Consider the following 20740-nt stretch of genomic DNA (forward strand, 5'->3'; position numbering starts at 1 on the left):
CCCCTGATCTATTTTGTATCTCAATAGAGTTGTTATTTCTGGACATTTCATACAAACAATATGACACAATGTGTAAACTTTTACATATGATTTCTTTCATGTAGAGTAATGTTTTTGGGGTTCATCCATGTTGTGGCACTTATGAGTAGATCATTCCTTTTTATCCTGAATAGTATTCCATTGTATGGGTATATAGTACATTTTGTTTATGTGTTCGGCAATTGATGGATATTTAGACTGTTTCCAGTTTTGGGCCATGAATATTTGTGTATAAATCTTGTGTGGACAGATGTTTTTATTTCTCTTGAGTAGCTACCCAGGAATGGAATTGCTAGATGTTATAAGTTATAGTTAACATTTTTTAACCTAGAACTGCTGAACTGTGTCCAAAGTGACTCTACCATTTGAAATTCTAACAAGCTGTCTAAGGGGCTTTCCGCTGCTCCACATCTTCATTAAGATTATTATTTAGTATTTGTTTTCATTACTATTTTATTTTTCATAATAACCATTCTAGTAACTGTATGGTGGTATCTCAGTTTGGTTTTAATTTGCATTTCCTCAGTGCTGTTGATGGCAGCCATCTTTTTGTGTACTTACTTGCTATTGGATATCTTCTTTGGCAAAGTGTCTAGTCTTTAAATCTTCTGCCCACTTGTTAGTTGGTTTGTTTGCCTTATTCAGTTGTAAGACTTTTTTATATATTCTGTTTATACATTCTTTATCAGATAAGTGATTAGTAAATACTTCCTCCCATTCTGTGGCCTGTCTTTCCATTTTCTTATTGGTATCTTTTGAAGTTTATTCCTGGTTTTAAGAAATTTGATTGTAATTTGCTTTGTGTAGTTTCCCTCATGTTTCTTTTTTTTTTTTTAATGTTTTTTAATTTATTTTTGAGAGAGAGAGAGAGAGAACATGCACACACACATATAAGCAGGGGAGGGGCAGAGAGAGCGAGGAAGATATAGAAACTGAATCAGGCTCCAGGCTCTCAGTTGTCAGCACAGAGCCTGACATGGGGCTCAAACCCATAAACCAGGAGATCATGACCTGAGTGGAAGTCGGACACTCAACTGACTGAGCCACCCAGAAGCCCCTCATGTTTCTTGATCTTATGCTTCTTGGATCTTTGGGTTTATAATTTTTTAAAGATTTTTTAATGTTTATTTTTCACAAAGAGAGACAGAGCATGAGCGGGGGAGGGGCAGAGAGAGAGAGGGAGACAAAGAATCCAAAGCAGGCTCCAGGCTCTGAGCTGTCAGCACAGAGCCTGATGCAGGGCTCCAACCCACGAACTGGGAGATCATGACCTGAGCCAAAGTTGGACGCTTATCCAACTGAGCCACTCAGGCACCCCTGGGTTTATAATTTTAACCAAAATTGGGAAATTCCTTAAAAAATTATTTTATGTTTTCAAAGATTTTTATTTTTAAGTAATCTCTATACCCAATATGAGGCTTGAACTCACAACCCCAAGATCAAAAGTTGCATGCTTTACTAACTTAGCCAGCCAGGTGCCCCTCAAAAATTATTTCAGAAACCACCATTATGTTTTCTTAAGGGATGACATTTGAAGAGAATCCACAGTGGACCCACTGTTTATTGATGGTTCATTTTTTCATCTTACATACTGTAGTTTTTGATCTATAAAAGTTTTATTTGGGTCTTTTTTTTTTTTTTTTTTTTTTTTAAGTAGACTACACGCCCAGCACAGAGCCCAGTGAACTCACAATCCTGAAATGAAGACCTGAGTTGAGATCAAGAGTCAGGCGCCTAACCAACCGAGTCACCCAGGAACCCCAATTTGGGTCTTTTATATACTTTTTTAACCTGATATGGTTATTCTTTACCTTAGAAGTTGGCAAACTATGGCCTATGGGTCAAATGCTGCTCCTCCCCACCCCCCTTTTAAATATGGCTTCCAAGCTAAGAATAGTATGCATTTTTAAATAGTGGTGTTAAAAATGTGACAGAGATCTTATGTGGCCTCCCAAACCTAAAATAGTATCTGGTAACCCAGCCTCCAACCTAATCATAATCTAACAGTAGAGGAATTTAAAGCTGGTGGTGCACTGAAGGTCATGATAGCAACAACATAACACAAACCCACTTAATTGATGACTAGATTTACTAAAATTCCCTAGTAAAGGCGTAACAGAAGAAAAGGCATGGCTATCCCAGGCATAAATACTATTAACATCAGTCTTTGCTGTTGTATATCATGAAGTCCAGCTTTTAGCTGAAAATTATAGACACGTTAAAAAAAAAAGCAAGGAAAAAAATGTACTATCAAAAGACAAATCAATTAGAAGAACTAAATTCATATATAAAAGTTGTAGTGGAAAAGGTGGGTAACATGGTTAAACATATTGAGAATTTCAGCAGAGAGATGGGACACTTTAAGAAGATTGAATGGAAATGTTGGAAATTAAAAAAACATAGTACTAGATGAAGAATGCCTTTGTTGGGCACATAAGTAGAGTTGACACAGTTGAGGAAAGAATGAATGAACTTGAACGTAAGTCAGTAGAAGTTACCCAGACTAAAAGTAAAAGAGAAAAATACACGAAAACAGAGCATTTAAGACCTTTGGGGAAATGTGAAACTGTATAATATATGTCTACTAGAATCCCAGGAGAAGAAAACTGAGGCTGAAGAAATACTGATAAAGTGACAGCCATGAATTTTCAAATCTAATGAAAGACATCCAACCAGAGATCCAGGAAACTCAGAGAACAACAAGTAGGATAATTTCAAACACTTACACACTGACCTGCCATCTAGATCACCTAGATGTATCACATTCAAACTCTGAAAATCAGAGAGGAAATTTTGAAGGCTACCAGAGTCAAAAGGCATTAACCTAAATTAGAAGACTAAAGATAAGAAATAGAGCAGAAATCTCAGAAACTAAGCCTGTCAGAACACAGTGAAGTGACATTTTTAAAGTGCTTAAAGAAAACAAAACAAAATAAACCCTCTCTAATCAAGAAGGAAAATTAAAAATGTTTTCAGGGGGGCTCCTGGATGGCTCAGTCTGTTAAGCATCTGACTCTTGATTTCAGCTCAGGTCATGATCTCACGGTTCTTGAGATGGAGTTCTGCATCGAGCTATGTGCTGACAGCTCAGAGCCTGCTAGGGATTCTGTCTCTCCCTTTCTGCCCCTCCCCTGCTTGTGCTCACTCTCTCTTTCTCTACAAATAAACATTAAAAAATAAAGATGTTTTCAGGGAAACAAAAGCTGAAAGAATTCATTCTCAGAAGACCTGAACTACAAAAGGTATAGTACAAATAGGATGCCAGACAGAAAATCTACCCAAAGAAACGAAGAGAGCTGGAAATGATAAAAACTGAAGATAAATATAAAATTGAATTTTTCTTATTTTTAATCACTGTGAAACATAACTGTCTAAAGCAGAGGTTGGCAAACACTGTTCTAAAGGGCCAGGTATTTTTAGACCTACAGGCTATAGAGTGGTTTAACTATGCAACTGTGCTCTTGTAGCACTGAGGTAGCCATAGACAATACATAAATAACTGCATGTGGCTGTGTCTCAATAAAACTTTTACAAAAACTGGCAGCCAGCCTTTGGGCCGTATTTTCCAAATGCCGAGACTAAAGCAAGTACAGTAAAACCTTAGCTTGTGGGCATAATTTGTTCTGGAAACATGCTTGTAATCCAAAGCACTTGTATATCAAAGCAAATTTCCCCATAATAATGGAAACTCAGATGATTCATTCCACAACCCCAATATATTCATATAAAAATGATTATAATACTGTAATATAAAACAATAAAGAAAATACAAAATATAAAGAAAAATAAATTAACCTGTATTTACCTTCGAAAGCCTTCGTGGCTGGTGTGAGGGAGACAGAGAGGAGGCTTATTGTGTAGGACGACTTTCACTATCACTAATGGAATCACTGCTATTTATTGGCTCAGTGGAATCTTTTTCTGCCTGGGGGCCATTGGGTACACTCACATGGATGTTGACTATGGTACAGTATTAATAAACTCTTGTCATATACTGTATTTAATGTAACTGGCAATAAGGCAGCAGAGGAAAGGGTCTGTATCTGCAGGCAGCCTGACCTAGAATGAAGCAAAGCATTCCTAAGCTTACTCATGTATGGAAAAGCAAAGGATTGTCCATAGGTACTTCAAAGTGACAAAAAATACACTAGCGCCAGTTGTGGGCACCTTCCAGTGTTCTGAAAAATCAGATTTCTGCCAGACACCACAGCCTGAGACTAAGCATCTGAGCATGGGAGACAATCACCCACAATCCCACAGCGAGAGAGAGAATCATTGGCTTATTGTGTGACATTCAGCGTCATGTACTACTCGTACTACTCGTATTGCAAGACATCGCTCATTTATCAAGTTAAAATTTATTAGAAATGTTTGCTTGTCATGTAGAACACTCACAGAACAAGTTACTTGCAATCCAAGCTTTTACTATATTGTAGTGAAATGTTGGTTTAAAGTGAAAATGAATGACAAGAATACCACAAAGATTATTATAGTAAACCTAAAGCAGCATAATATTTGAAGGTATGCTGGGACTTCTTAAAGATATATATTGTAAATCCTAGGGTAACCACCAAAAACATTGAATACAGAGCTGGCCATATTAAGCCTAAGTAGAGATAAAATAGAATCATAAAATTATTTAGTCCAAAAACAGGTAGAAGAAGAGGTCAAGGGCAACAATGAACCAGAGAGAACAATAGAAAACAGTTTATTAAGGGGCACCTGGGTGGCTCAGTTGTTTAAGCATCCCACTCTTGATTTCAGCTCAGGTCACGATCCGTGGATTGTGAGATTGAGCCCCGTGTCAGACTCTGAGCTGACAGCACAGAGCCCGTTTGGGATTTTGTCTCTTTGTCTCTCTCTCAAAAAAAAAAAAAAAAGAAAAAAAAAGAAACTAAAAAACACCCAAAAAAACACAACTATTAAGAGAGTAGGTCCTAATCTAAGCACATCAAAAATTATATTACATGTAAATAATCTAAGCCTATTAAAAACAATGGTTGGTTGGATAGAAAAAACAAGATCCGCTAACAGGTATATATATCCATACCCCTATGTCCTTTTTTATGTGAACAGATACATACTTTACTTTTTTTTTAAACTTAGTATTATATCTTAGAGATTCCTCCATAGTGATACAGATTTAATTTAAGCTCCTGTTTATATCTCATAGTATTCTATTGTGCAGATGTACCATAATTTATTCAGTCATATCTTCTAATGATAGATATTTGGATTGCTTACATTATTTTCATATTCTAAATAGTACTATAATTAATATCCTTTTGCATACAATTTTTTTGTTTACATTTTTACCAGTAGATTTTGGGGTGCTTTCCTAGAGTCTATCAAAGAATGGATAGATATGTAATTTGCTAAGTAGTCCACAGTTCTCTCTATAATAGCTTGTCACCTTTTACACTGTCACCCACAAAATTAGGCCTTGTTTACCTTCGACCTCACCAACTGAGTATAATCAAACTTGATTTTTCTGCTAAAGAGAAATGGCATTTCAGTGCAGTTTTAATATGTATTTTTTTTTATTGTGAATGAAGTTTAACATTTTTCTGCATATCATTACAAACCATTATTTTTTCATTTATCTTTTGATTTTGCTTATGTTTTTTAGACATTTTAAAAATGTAATTAAAATTTGTCAGTATTTCTCTCTTGCTTCAGAACCTTTTTTTAAACTTTTTTTTAATGTTTATCTTTGAGAGAGAGAGAGAGAGAGAATGAGCGGGTAGGGGCAGAGAGAGAGGGGGACACAGAATCGGAAGCAGGTTCCAGGCTCAGCTGTCAGCACAGACCCGAATGCAGGGCTCGAACTTGTGAACCATGAGATCATGACCTGACCGAAGTCAGAAGCTTAACCAAATGAGCCACCCAGGTGCCCCTATTGCTTTGGAATCTTGAATTATAGTTAAGAATGATCTAAGGAAAAATGATTTATCTATAGCCAAGTTATATGGGATTTTTTTCCTGATATTTGTAATGCTTAATTTTTTACATTTAAGTTTTTTATCTATTTTGAATTTTTTCTTGTTTGGAAGCTGGAGTGAATTTTGTCTTTATATAACATTTGGCTATGCAATATGAAGAAGTCAACTTTGCCCCTACTGATTTGAGATGTTGCTTTTGTTGTATACACACTTTTCACATGCAGTTGGTCTATTTTTGGATTTTTCCTTTCATTAGGCTATTTGCTCATCTGCCAGTATAATGCTGGTTCAATATAGAATATATTGGTTCAATATAGAATGTTGGTTCAATGTAGGTTCAAAATGTTTTAATGTTGGCTAGTTCCTTTTCATTGCTCTTGCTGTTTCATGGTTTTTCTTAGATATTCGACTTTGTAAATCAACTTGTCTACCTCCAGAAAAACTTGAAAGTGCTTTTACTGTATGTAAAAGTTTTAATTACTTAAGGAGAATTGAGTGCTTAACTTATTGAAGTATGTACTTTATATGTTCTTTACATTCTTCTAATCCAAGGACACTGGAATAATAATGCTATTTTTTTGTTGTTGTTGTTAATTTGAGAGAGAGAGAGAGAGAGAGAGAGAGTAGGGGAGTGGGGAGAGAAAGAGGGAAAGAAAATCTCAGAGTCTGCGTGGGGCTTGATCCACAACCCTGGGATCATGACCTGAGCTGAAATTGAGTCAGACACTCAACTGACTGAGCCACCCAGGTGCTTCAATAATGCTAAAATTTCTCCTTCCAACTTAAATGCTATTTATGTCATGTATTTTTGCTATATTTTAAAGCCCAGATGAGGGGCACCTGGCTGGCTCAGTCAGAAGAGTGAGCACCTCTTCATCTTGGGGTCATAAGTTTGAGCCCCATGTTGGGTGTAGAGATTACTTAAATAAATAAAACAAAACAAACTATAGTTTGTTTTAAAACTATTTAAAAAATAAAACTAAAAAAAAATATATATATATATATTTTTTAAATAATAATAATAAAGCCCAAATGAGATTATTTCTTCATGCTGTCAAAATTTGTAGCCTGTATATTCACTAATTCTCATCGTAGATCCTTCTTGCTAATGTGATCTCCTATGTGTTTGAAAACAGCTTTTATTTTTCTGTGGTTGTTTATACCTTGCTTTTGGTATTTGATATTTTATAGTTTACTGTGATTAGCTAGGTGTAGACTTAATTTTTATTAATCCTTATGGGATTTCTTGGGCTTACTGGATCTGAGGTTGGTATTTTTTCATCAATTATGAAAAAGTCTTCCTTGTTTTTGTCTTTGCCTCATTTCTCTCTCCCTCTCTCCCTCCCTCCCCCTTTCTCTCTCTTTTTGTGCAAATACAGTTAGACATGTTAGACAGGTATACTCCATTACCTGTATCTCCAGTTCTTGCTTGTGTTTTTCATTTCTCTCTCTACATTGTACTCTAATTTAGTAAGTGGATTTCTTGCATTTGGTTGGTTAAGCATCATACTTGACTGGAATTTTCTTATGGTGGATAAATACAAAAATCCACATTCTTATATTTTAGTATGAAAATTACTTATATGCTACAGAGACCCAAAAAAGAATAGTGATTCTAGTTATAACTACCAAACAATCTACTATGTGTGTCTTATTTTAAGGAAGTGTGGTACCTTATTTCCATTTGTAATAGATCAGAAATTATGGTCTCATTTACAAGCATCCCGATGACATAATATAGTTTGTTTCATAAATAGGGACTGCAGCAGTACTCTTGTTATGCAAGCTTGTGTAGCTCATAAGCTATGATGAATGGTGGAAGTCCCATAAGTATCATTATATATGGCATAATTTTTTTTACTTCAAAGGCATGTTATTTATCATGTATTTGTTTCACTATAAATAATTTATATTTTATATAAATCATTTTGTTCAAGTAATTCTATTTTGAATAACTTAATTTACATAAATGAACTTTAGGTAACTCATAACTTGGACTAGGGTTAATTATACATCGATTAGTATATAGACTGTTAATATTAAATATGTATTATACATACATTAAACATGATATTAAACATACTCAAAATTAGTATAAACGTTATACAATAATAAATTTTTAGAAAGAAACCTCTTTTTTTCCTTTTTTTTTAAAGTTTGCTTATTTATTTGTTTATTTAGAGAAGGAATCCCAAGCAGGCTCTGCATTGTCAGCGTGGAGCCTGATGCAGGGCTCAAATTCACAAACCATGAGATCACGACCTGAGCTGAAACCAAGAGTTAGATGCTTAACCAACTGAGCCACTCAGGTGCCCCAAGAAAGAAATGTTTTGAAAATCTTCATAATTTAAGTGAAGAAAAAAATCTTCATAATTTAAGTGAAGAAAATCTTAAAAATCTTCATAATTTAAGTGAAGAAAAGTTGATGTCTCATATTTCAACACAATTGCCATAGTACACAGCAGAGAAAAACAAATCTATGAAGATCTTGTGTTTCCTTTTAGATTATTGAAGGAATTTTGATGGCAATGTTAATAATAAAAATTAATAGTACTGTATTTTTAGCAAGCATCTATAGCACTACCAGGGATTGTTCTAAGTGCTTTACAAGAGGTAGTTATTATTACTGTTCTATTTTAAATAAACGGAGGCATAGAGATATTAAGTGACTTCCCCAGGGTTACATATTAAGAAAATAGTGTAGGGGCGCCTGGGTGGCTCCATCGGTTATGCATCCGATTCTTGGTTTCAGCTCAGGTCACGATTTCACAGTTTCGTGAGTTTGAGCCCTGTGTTGGGTTCTGCACTGAATGTGGAGTCTGCTTGGGATTCTGTCTCCCTCTCTTTCTGCCTCTCCCCCACTCACGCTCTTTCTCAAAATAAATAAATAAACTTAAAAAAAGAAAAGAAAAGAAAATAGTGTAGCTGAGATTGAAACCGAAACACTGTGGTTCTAGACCATGGGTGAGTAAAGGGCCAGATAGTAAATATTTCAGGCTTAGCTCATAAGGTCTCCGTTGCCACTACTCAATTCTGTCATTGTAGTGTGAAAGCAGCCATAGCCAATATGTAAATAGATGAGTATGACTGTTTTATAATAATATCTTTTATTGACAGGATATTTGAATTTCATGTAATTTTAAACTGTCACAAAATGTTATTGCAGCTTTTTTTTTTTTTTAACAATTTAAATATGGCTAACTATTCTTATCGTGCATTATTCAACAGGCCATCATTGAGCCAGATTTAGCCTGTGGACAGTAGTTTGCCAGCCCTGCTCTAGACTGCTACATATATTTTGGGGTTCTACTTTGTTCTTATTTTGGACTCATTTACCCTCTACCATATAGAGTTGTCTTCCATGAGGGCTAGACAACTTGATCTCTACACCTTTTGTTGATCCTTTACACTGATCAGCAGGAAGTACAACAGGATTGAAACCTGAAGTTTCTCCTTCCACATATAATCTAGATATTTTTTCCCCTGGTGATTGCGCAAGTGCATAAATACTTGTTGACTTCCCTGAATCTTAATCTAAGGCAGAGCTAGGTAGATCATGTTGTTCTGTCTTTTTTTACTCTTTAATTACTTTGCATGTAGTTTTTATCATTTTAATATCATTATCAAGGAGTTGGGCCTTGTTATTGAGGTAGCTGATAGTGAGGCATGCGTAGATCTCTCTTTTGTCATGGTGGCTCCTCTTTCTTGTTCACATAATTCAGACATTATATAATTCTGCATATTTTGTTGAATTCTCTACAAGGTCATGTGCATCTGTATATTCCTATCTAGAGCACATTTTATTTCCACTAAGAATCTTTGTTATCTCTCCCTCTTTCAATACAATTAATTGCCCTAACAGTCAATACTATCTACCCAACATAATGATGTAGTCCCTCCCCCTTCTACCTAGTGTAAATCTAACGCCTCCTCCATCTTTCAACATGTTATAATAGAGACATGTGTAAGGTACAATACTACAATAGCACAGAATCAGCTACAGAGAAGGAAGGGTGGTTTAGACCAAATTCCTAGGTGAAATTGTGTAAATAGGTCTTGAGGAGGCAACAAATCCAAAGACCTTAAAAGCTAGGAGTTAAGGGAATGGGGAGAAGTTTGCTGTGATTGGAGAGCATGACATTTGTGATAAAAGCTATGTGTGTTAAGTGTAGTTTTGAGTCAGACATAAAAGTTCTTACACTGTGGTAAGGAATTTGTATTTCCTGCTCTAGGTTAATGATCTCAAATACCTATATAGAATAGGAAGGGAATGATAGTAATAAGTAAGTCAAGCAGCTAGTATGTTGGAGAAATAAGAGAGGTGAATGGAGACTGGCCAGTTGGAAAGGAGGTTCATGGTTTGTCTAAAGGCAGTAGAGTAGATGCCCATCTCATAGAAGGATGCAAACCCTGTGTTATTGGGGCTCTTAGTTTTTTAAGAGCTCACAGAAATTTAGATTTAATCTGAAGTAGCACAGTTTTTAAATATTAGCAACTGACTAAATAAAAAAAAAAAAATTACTCATACAAAACAAATGTGTCAGCTGAAGGTCTTTGCTTAAATGGTGCAGTCCAAACAGCAATTTGTAAAGTCTGTTAAAGTAGTCAAATCATTCTGTGTTTTAGGACGATAACAATGGCAGCTATATTGAACATGGATTTTAAGTAAGTGTGGAATAATAGCAAGACTGAAGATAGGAAGGACCTGTTAGAAGTTTAAAGATGAGATAGATGTGAATTAATGCTTTGTTAATAGGGATAGAGAGGAGTCCAAATGTAGACTGTTGGAGCTTTTTCCATATTCATTGATAGTAAATTAAGAATTACAAAAGAGTTAATAATGACACATAATTATTTTTATTCCTGACACCTAAATTCTGTTTTACTTATGTGGACTCATTTGATTTTACCAGTTTGTTGCATATCCTTCTAGATACTTTTGACAATATGCATTGGTATTCATGTGCCCTCTACCCCCCCCCTTCACACAAATGATAATATAATTAATATATTTCTGCATCTTTCCTTAACAATATATCTTGGAATTTTTTTCTTATATATTCATACAGATATAAGTGTATTCTCACTAAAATTCTCATTAAAATTTGCATTATATTTCATTGTATGGGTGTATTAGAATTCATTTACCCAGCCCCCTGTGGTAGACATAATGTTTCTCTTCTTATGCTGTTACAAATAATCTACGGATGCATATCCTTATATATGTCTTTAAGCTAATGTGTGTATGTTTGCCTGATTTAGTTCCTCTAGGTGGAATTGGCTAAGTCAAATGATAATGTGTACATTGTAATTTTTCTGATGATTATAACTGTTGCCCTTAAAAGAGGTAGTACCTCCTACCATCCCTCCAAGATATCAGAACCGATTTCTCTACATCAGAACTATCATAGAATATACCAACATTTTCACTTTTGTAAATATGATAGAAAAGGTATTTCATCTTTATAAATTTTTACTTAATTAAGTAGAGTATCTTTTCATATTTGAAAACAAAATCCACTTGTGTTTCTTTCCTGTGAGGTAGCCCTCTCTTACCCAGTTGTTAACTTTTTAAAAATTACTTGTTTAAGCTTTTTAATTAAGGGAAATCAGCAAAGAATCTTTCTCAGTGTATCATTTTGCTTTGATTGTTTTTATGTTTTTGGTCTGCTGACATTTAAAAATTTTAAGTAATCAAATTTTTATAAAATATAATTTTATGGGGCATGGTTATTATGTTATTTAGAAGAGTCTTTGTAATATTGTGTAATACTTGAGTGTTTTATATAATTTTTAAAAGTGTATTATCTCATAGTTTGCATCTTAAAAACTTCATTCTTTATTAGTGATTAATTTGGATTAAAGGCAAAAAGTGTTTAAAAAATGCAACTATAGGTATTCCTAGTTGAGGATCTTCTAGGTGAATTAAAATCTAAAGATTTTGACATGCTTGTCATTTGTACTACTTTAGGACTGCTAAGTAATACTAAATAATTTTTATAGTTTTTCAGCTCATTGATTAGGAAATAAGTCATATTTCCTCCGTATGAAATTATGAATTGTTAAAGACACAGTATTTTCCAAAGACAATTATTTAAAAAAGATGAACCACAGATTTGGGGCAGTCTGTCAGGAGTGGGATAGTCAAGGTAAGCCCAGAGTTTGAGAACCCACGTGTCATTTATTAGATACCTAATTGGTGGCATTGCTATAATATAAATGTTGGCTGAGAGTATTCACAGTGACCTTCTAATTTTCTTATATTTTTGTGTCAATTTTATCCATCCCTTATATCCATCTGAAAAAAATTAGATTTTGAATTTTCTCTGGGGCTCATTGTACTAGGATGAAGCTGGACTATGTCCCCAGTTTAAATCATCTTGGCAGGTGTAGCAGCATTTTTGCCACCTGGTAGTTATATATCATTGCATTTATTTTTCTCTTTTTTTGGCATTGTGAACTCTGTGGGCACGAGTAAATTGTTCATTCTATAATTCTAGAACTTAAGTATATTTCTTTATATTTTCTTTGAAGACACTTCTATTAAAATTTTATTGAAAACCCAACATGAGTTTTAAATATCAATATAATTTTTCAAAACTGGTTATTTTAAAACTAACTGATATTACATAGCTTTTATCTTTTAAATTGGGGCAAAACAGTTAAAGAAGCAATGAACATTATCATTTACTTAATCTTTCTAGGAGCTTCTTTGAGTTGCTGCTGTTCTTTGGAAGAGATGAGTTTTATGAAGAGCCACTAAAGGATATTCTTGGATCATTCCAGGTAAAACAGTTTACTCCTTCACATTTTGTCTACATTTAACACATGCCTGATTCTCCCCCTAAAAATGGTATATTGGTTATTTGTTGCTTGTAAGTTTTTATATTTACTAAGATGGCAATGCTTAGGATCCTCTTATACCAGCAGAAAAAGAAGGTTCTTAAAATTAACTTTTAGCTCTATTTCTAAAAACAGTTCAAATTAAGTTTCCAATTCTATATTTGCTAGACCAGAGCCTGCTGCTACCACCCTTGTGGGTTCCTAAGCACATCCTGCACATACACTCACACTTTTTATTGATAAAGACTTTGGTTTCATATCCAATCTAGAACTCAGCCCTAGTAAAAAAAAAAAAAAAAATGACTCTTCTTGCCTAGCCTAAAAGCAGGCTGTCTCATGTCACTTTTTCCCCTTGGCTATACCCTAATTTTCTCATTTATTTTCTTAATAGCCTTCGCAAGATATGTAATTTGTTTGTTTGTTTATTCATTTGTTTGTTTGTTTTTGGCACATGCTACAAGAGAGGAGGGAGTAAATCCAGAAGGGAATGCCAAAGATCCAAGACCTCAACTGTAGACACAAGAACATTTGATCTTTTTACCATTTACTTAAGAAGCAGTTCCTAGTATTGTGGCTCACTAATGTGTCCTTGGCGTTATCTCATCATTATTCTCTGGGTAGAATAAAGGAAGATGTACTTTGAGCTCCCTCTAGGGGTAAGGTGTTCAGATGTCATATCTCACATTTATTTCTATTGTGTGTTAATAAGAAAGGCTGTCCATCTTTGGGAAGGAGGTCAGCTTAATAACAGAAAAGTCGTGCAATACTTTCTCTCACCTAGAATTTTTATTTTATATTTATTGAAAGAGATCTTGTAGACTGAATTAAAATAGATTTTTATGATTTCTCACTCCAATGCATACATAAAAATAGGAAAATTAGGAGCAGACTTAGTTGGCTAACATATATCTAAAACTTCCTCACATTCAGAATCTGACTCTAGATTTGTTTTTCCACCAAGTCTTCACTGTCTGTTTTTCTACACCCTTTTGTCTTCAGTGGCATCAAAAGTGTTGATGAAGTAGCATTTCCTAAAATAATTGATAAAAGAACTAAGAGCCATGGGCACTGGGGTTTTAAAAGCTTAAGTTGGTTTTATGGTTCTGTTTAACCAGCCAGCTTTGACTCCTGCTTCAGAGTGTTGTTAAATTACATTGACTCCCTACACCCTCCCCATACCATTTGCTTCACAAGTAAAAAGAGTGCTCTGCTAGTCTCGTGGATTTTATTCTCAGTCATAAGTTTTCATGCTCTTTAAATGTCCATGGATGCAGAATGACAACCACAGCATGACCATCACCAGGCTGACTTGGATTCTAAGATAGCATTGGCTATAAAACATATTCTGATTTTACAGTTGTAGAAATACAAAAAAAGAAAAAAAATGCATCTTAGAATCAATGAAACTAGGTAAATTACATATTCTACTTTATTCATTCTTAACACTCAGCAAAAGAAGTAAAACTACCTATTTCCATGGAGCTTATATTATTTTGATCTCGGGGTCATGAGTTTGAGCCCCATGTTGGGTGCAGAGATTACTAAAATAAATAAACTTAAAAAAAGAAAAAAAGAGCCTCATGCTTTTCCAACTGAGCCAGCCAGGTGTCCCATCGTGGAGCTTACACTTTAATTAAAGTTTGTATTCAGTATTTAAAACTTTGTAATTTTCTAGTCCATTTTTCCTTTGATACCTGTGTTTTTGGCAATCCATTTTTGAATTTTTTACTACGCAGATATGTGTTGAGTCTTCTGTATATGTTAGGCACTAGGCTCTGGGAAAAACAGCAGTAAGCAAAACCAGAAAAACTGTCCTATTGTGAAGTTTAATTTTGGTATAGAGACAGACAATAAATCAAATCTTTGTAAATTTCAGAGTATTTTATTTTATTAAAAATTTTTTTTAATGTTTGTCTATTTTTGAGAGAGAGAGAGAGAGGTGGGGGTGGGATAGAACGTGAGCAGGGGAGGGGCAGAGAGAGAAGGAGACACAGAATTTGTAACACAGAGCCCGATGCGGGCCTCAGACTCACGAACCATGAGATCATGACCTGATGGCCGAAGTCAGATGCTTAACGGAATGAGCCACCCAGGCGTCCCCATTTCAGATTATTTTAGAAAGCAACAAATGACTAAAAGAAAAATGAAACAGACCAGGGAGATGGAGCGCTGGCATGGTGTTATTGGGGAAGAAGATTTCAGTTGTAAATCAGGTAGTTAGGAAATGCCTCAAGGAGGTATTAAATGAGCACTGATAATGGAAACTGCTGAAGTGTTTATAGAGTAAATGAGTCACAGTGTTTGAATTATGCTTTAAATGTGTGAAATCATAACATCTCTGAAGGGATAAATTTTTTTTTTTCTTTTGAGCAGGGTTTCCAAGAGTTCTTGGTTTTATATCCTTTTCTAGCTCCTGCTTAAATTCTAAAGGCTACCCCTCCTTTTGTTCCCTTTTGGTTTTAAAACCTCTAGGCCCGTTCTGCTACTTCTGTTGCTGTTGCTTCTTTCTACTTCTTTCTTCCTTCCTACTCTGAATTTTCTTGAGCCTGTAACTCCTGCCTCCCAGGAGATTTCACCTTTTGTTCCCATCTTGTCCTCCATTTTCTGAACTGAGCTGCTGCTGTTTGGTGCTTCCATGCCTGTGCCCTTGTGCCCTTAGGACCCAAGAAGGGCCGGCATGTAGTCCATCATGTGTACTCCCAAAAACCCTTGTGTTTGCTAAGCTTTGTAAATTTCCCAGGCTTCGACATATCTCACAGTCTAGTGATAATCCCAGTGTCAGCTTTTGAAATGTTTTTAGATTTTCTGCTAATGCAAACTCTATTTCCCCAAGTGGTTCATTACTGTCCACCTTTCATAAAGATTCATACCAGCTTAAGTTCTTGTTCATTCTCCTCTACCATAAGTATGGCAAACATAATGCTGCTCATACTTTTAAGATATCTGAGAATCTTGTTAAAATGCAGATATTGATTCAATAGTTCTGGGGTGGGGCCTGAGAGTCTGTATTTCTGTCAAGCTCAGAAGTGATGCCAAGGAACTGGTCCCTGGACCACACTCTGAATTAGCAAGAGATTAACATTCTTTGCTGGATTTGAGTTAATTATCCTTTCTGTCAGGGTGTGGGCTCTGAAGTCATACTACCTGGATTTCTGTTCTCACAGTAAGACCAAAACCTGGCCCTTAAATTTATTCTGTTCTTCCATGAATTTCTGATCTCGTAAAACCTGAGCTGCTCAAGTAGAAATTGTAAATCTTCTTATCGACTGACTATAATTTTCTTTCTACCTTATTCCAAGAGGAAATTCATTCTTAGAGCCAGATGTTCCATTTGCCTGCTTCTAAAAGTTTGCTTTCTTAACTTTTGGCTTCCAATAATTCTTCTTTACCTCAAAACAAAAAGGTGACACATTTCTTATATGATGCTCCTACTTCATCATTATTATTTTGAATCTGTTCGCTGATGAGCTTTCCATAGCCTAGTAATTGAATTCATCTACTAGATCTCCAAAACCCATTAATGTAATTAAAATTAGATTCCCAGTGAAATGACAAAAATAATATGAGAACAAAATTCCTTGTGAATGTTGGAAACTAGGATGAGGCTCTATATCAAGTACTCAGGGATGAATCCATCTGGAGCAATGAACCAAACAATGCCTGGTTACCTGAATGTGATTAAATAGGGGAGAGAGACCTGGAAAGGGGGAGACCTTCCAAATGTTATCTGTCCCCTGCCTCCATCAGCTTATAACAGTGAGGACTGTAAGAAATACCAGATGGTGGGGCTTAGGTGTGGGGCCGGTCTCATTTTTGATGGTGCTTCTTGAAAGTGTACCACATGTGCAGCAGAGCCCACAAAACAGGAATACTGATGTGACTATGCTACCAATATTAAAAATGGGATGTATGGCTCTTCATGAAAGCATTCCTTCCACTGAAAAAATGAAGAGACGACCCAAACTAAATGGAACCTGCCCCAATATCCAGAAGTTAGAAATTTTTGAAAAGGGGTGTGGTACCTGTAGCTTCTCTTTACTGCTTCATGGGTCATTGATCTAACAAATTAAACTTCTCTCTTGGTTCAACTTGAAGGATTCAACAGAGACCTACTTACCCATTAGTAAAGCAGCTCTTTGTTCTAGATATTCTAGGTAAAGATGAATAAAGAGGTTAATACCAGTTACCGTCAATTACATGGTTAAGATAAGACAGTTTAAAAAAAAGAAGAGATCAGTTTTGTTCTTTCTTTGGTTAAGTTCAGGGTATCATCCATGAAACTGGAAGTGAAATTGTAAAGAAGGGACCATCCTAGAGAATGTATGGAGGTAAGATATTGTATGGAGATGAAACTACTAAATTAAAAGTATAGTGAAGGTGATCAGCAACAGATTAGCCCCAGAAAAAAAACAAATCAGTGAAAGAAACAGATCTCTAAAAATGTATTTCCAATTCATAGTTACATGCAGCCATATCTTATTATAGTCTTCAATTTTTAGGATAAAGGGAAGTTCCAACAAATGCAGGACTCATGTAAAATAGGATTCCCACAAAGGAAAAAAAAAAAACCCAAAAAACAGGCTAGCAATGAATTTCTCCACTGTAACAAATACAAGAATAAATAATGTCTCTGGAGTTTTTCAAGGTAAAAAATACTATTTAATAATACACCTGCCAAGCTCTATAGTTTATGAGAGAGAGCAACAGAAAGAAATAGTCCAAATGCTTGCAGAACAAAACAAATACAAGTCTTAAAAAAAAAAAAAAAGTATGCCACTGATTTAGAAATGGTCAAAATAAAGAACTTACAAATAGAGTTGTTATAAAATTAAAAAATAGGACTGACGTGAGGAAACAAGTAAAAATTAGTAGACTTGCTAATATGGCTATAATGAAAATTCTATTAATGTTAGAAATGATTCTGGAAAAAGAAAATAAAAGCACAGATACAATGATCTGGAACAAAAATCTCGGATTATGGTATTGATTGGATGGAGGTAAAGAAGCTAGAGAAGAATCAGGTATATTCTTGGGCATCTAAGCTGAACTAACCACATAGAGTAGTGCCATTCACTAAGTGGGCAGTGGTTATAGGCAGAAGAACAGGATATAGAAACAAGATAAGTTCCATTCTAGACAGAGTTTCAAATATCTTTGGAACATCCAAGTACTAATGCCCAATGATGGTTAGATTGGTGGGTCTACATATATTTTTTTTAACCAAGAATATGTATTACTTTGGGGTGCCTGGGTGGCTCACTACATTAAGCATCTGACAGTTGACTTCTGCTCATGTTACGATCTTGCAGTTTGTTTGTCGGTTCGAGCCCCACATCAGGCTCTGTGCTGGCAGTGCAGAGCCTGCTTGGGATTCTGTCTCTCTGCCCCACCCCTGCTTGTTCTCTATCTCTCTCTCAAATAAAAATAAACTTAAAAAAATATTTTAAAAAGTATGTATTACTTTTATAAATCAAGAGAAAAATAGATGTTATAAAGCTCCCCCCGCCCCAATTTAGGGGAAAAAAAAAAAAAAAAAAAAAGACCCTGGAGTAATCAGCAAATGTCGACCAATAAAAGCCCTACTTCTAGAGCTCGGCATGTGTTTTAGTAAGGCTGACCTGACCTCAGTGAAAACTGTCCTCATCCCTTGGGGTCAATGTATAAGTCACAAAGATCTTTTTTTGTTCAGAATAGAAGTGACCCTTAGTTAAGCTTTCTTTCCTGAGACTCTACCCATTTTTAATTTACTTGTCCTTCTTTGGGTAACTGGGGGAAGCAGATGGGAGGAGGTAGGGGATACAACCTCCCAAACAAGAAGAGGCCCAAAGCTATCTTACTGCAATAGTGTTGAAAGAGAAGAACAATAAGAATCAAAAGTAAAAGCACCAGCCACTAGAGAGGAGTTATGTCTATCCTGTTTCATTGGGGCAAGTGTTGATCTCTCCTAAGAAGTCAGAGTGTGTATATTCGTTGGCATTATAAACCAGCATAGCTCCCAGGTTTTATTTTTAGCTACTATGAAGTTTAGAACCAACCACTGACTTTGTCCTAAAACCCTTGGACTATATTCCCTTCCTAGACTACTTGGAATAAGTTGCCCAAAGACTTAATTTGGCAAAGTCCTAATCTTAGTATTCAAAACCACCTTTGTAGTGCTGGTTAAGAGGCTTTAAAGACTATGATCATGTCAACTTAAGAGCAAGACATTTTGAGGGGCAGTTTCAAAATTGTGTGTCCTTATTTTTTTCTTTTCTAATAGAATTCCTCTCCTGTCTCTGTTCAACTACATTTTGACTACATAGGACTCCCTGCCCACCCCCCACCCCCCACCAGCTTTTTCACTGTGTACCGAAACACCAGTACCTCTGAATTCTATCTGCCTCTCCAGCTAGGCTGTTAGATCTCGTAGGCAGAGACTACTTTCAGCCTTGTGTCTCCAACACTTAGTAGTTACTAGACCCTAGTACTGATATGTGTGCCAACACAAATGAAGGCTAAATAAGTCCATAGACAATTTTTTTTTTCTTTTTTCCTTTTTTTTTTTTTTTTTAAAGAATCCCTCTTAGAGGGGTGCCTGGGTGGCTCAGTCGGTTAAGCAGCCGACTTCGGCTCAGGTCATGATCTCACGGTCCATGAGTTCGAGCTGCCTGGAGCCTGTTTCAGGTTCTGTGTCTCCCTCTCTCTGACCCTCCCCGGTTCATGCTCTGTCTCTCTTTGTCTCAAAAATAAACGTTAAAAAAAAAAAAAAAAAAAAAAAAAAAAAAAGAATCCCTCTTAGAGATGTATCATCATTGCTGAGCTCTAAAAACAAGGAACAATGAAGTATATTTTCTGAAATTTACCTCCTGGTCCATTGGTTACTAATATACAGTGATATGGGGAACAGATCAACAAATGCATTCATGGGATGAAACCATCAAATATTTACTTGTTGATTCTATTTTGACAATGTGTAGAAAAAAGAGAATTGAAAGGGATGGGGGAAAGATTTCACTGTCTATGAAAGAAACATACTTGACAAGTATGCCACATATTTAGCACTGGAATGAAAGAGATTGATATTAAAATTAAAGTTTCAGATTTTGAAATAATTTTTAAAAATTATATTCCTTAGGGGGCGCCTGGGTGGCGCAGTCGGTTGAGCGTCCGACTTCAGCCAGGTCACGATCTCACGATCTCGCGGTCCGTGAGTTCGAGCCCCGCGTCAGGCTCTGGGCTGATGGCTCGGAGCCTGGAGCCTGTTTCCGATTCTGTGTCTCCCTCTCTCTCTGCCCCTCCCCCGTTCATGCTCTGTCTCTCTCTGTCCCAAAAATAAATAAAAAACGTTGAAAAAAAAAATTAAAAAAAAAAAAATTATATTCCTTAGATTAACCTTGTGTTGAAATGGGTAAAGCTTTGATAGTTTTTCATTATATTTTTGAAACTGTTACTACTAAGATTAATAAATCTTGTATATTACCACCTCAGAAATATTTCACTTTCTCTGTGTATTTTTTGTTTTTAATAATCTGAGAAGGAAACACTTTACCTCAACTGTTGAAGTTCTATAATCACTTTGCATAGATACAAGACCCAGAGTTATTTCAGGCATAAAATATATAATAAATAAATGAGACAGTTAAGCTCAGGGGACCAAAAAGCAAGCCTCCAAAAGATAGGGCTGTCAGCATCATATGTCAGGAAAGGCCAGTTTACCCTGACACATTGAACCAACAGTCATCTCAAAAAGTGGGTACTAAACATTGTTCAGTGATAGTTGTTCACACCATAGTATCCAGCTCTAACAAAGATCTTATATTCGAGCATCTTTGCAATTTTGTGTTTTCAGGACCAGGCATGTAAGTGCCTTCAAAATCAGTAAGATTGACACTTTGAAAGTAGCTCTAAAAGCACATCAGGGTCATTGAGGCATTCAC

The 20740-nt window shown here is 35.6% G+C and overlaps 1 protein-coding gene across 2 annotated transcripts in view; it reads left to right on the forward strand.

The window, feature by feature from the left end:
- ZNF654 (zinc finger protein 654) overlaps nucleotides 1-20740 on the forward strand; it is a 94892-nt gene that overhangs the window by 43044 nt on the left and 31108 nt on the right. For both annotated transcript variants that reach the window (XM_049628014.1, XM_049628013.1), the window contains exon 3: nucleotides 12686-12767. In XM_049628014.1, coding sequence (XP_049483971.1) covers nucleotides 12686-12767 — 82 coding nt within the window. The remainder of the gene's footprint in view (nucleotides 1-12685; nucleotides 12768-20740) is intronic.

This window comes from Panthera uncia, chromosome C2 (genome assembly GCF_023721935.1).
Source record: "Panthera uncia isolate 11264 chromosome C2, Puncia_PCG_1.0, whole genome shotgun sequence".
In the NCBI taxonomy this organism is placed as follows: domain Eukaryota; kingdom Metazoa; phylum Chordata; class Mammalia; order Carnivora; family Felidae; genus Panthera; species Panthera uncia.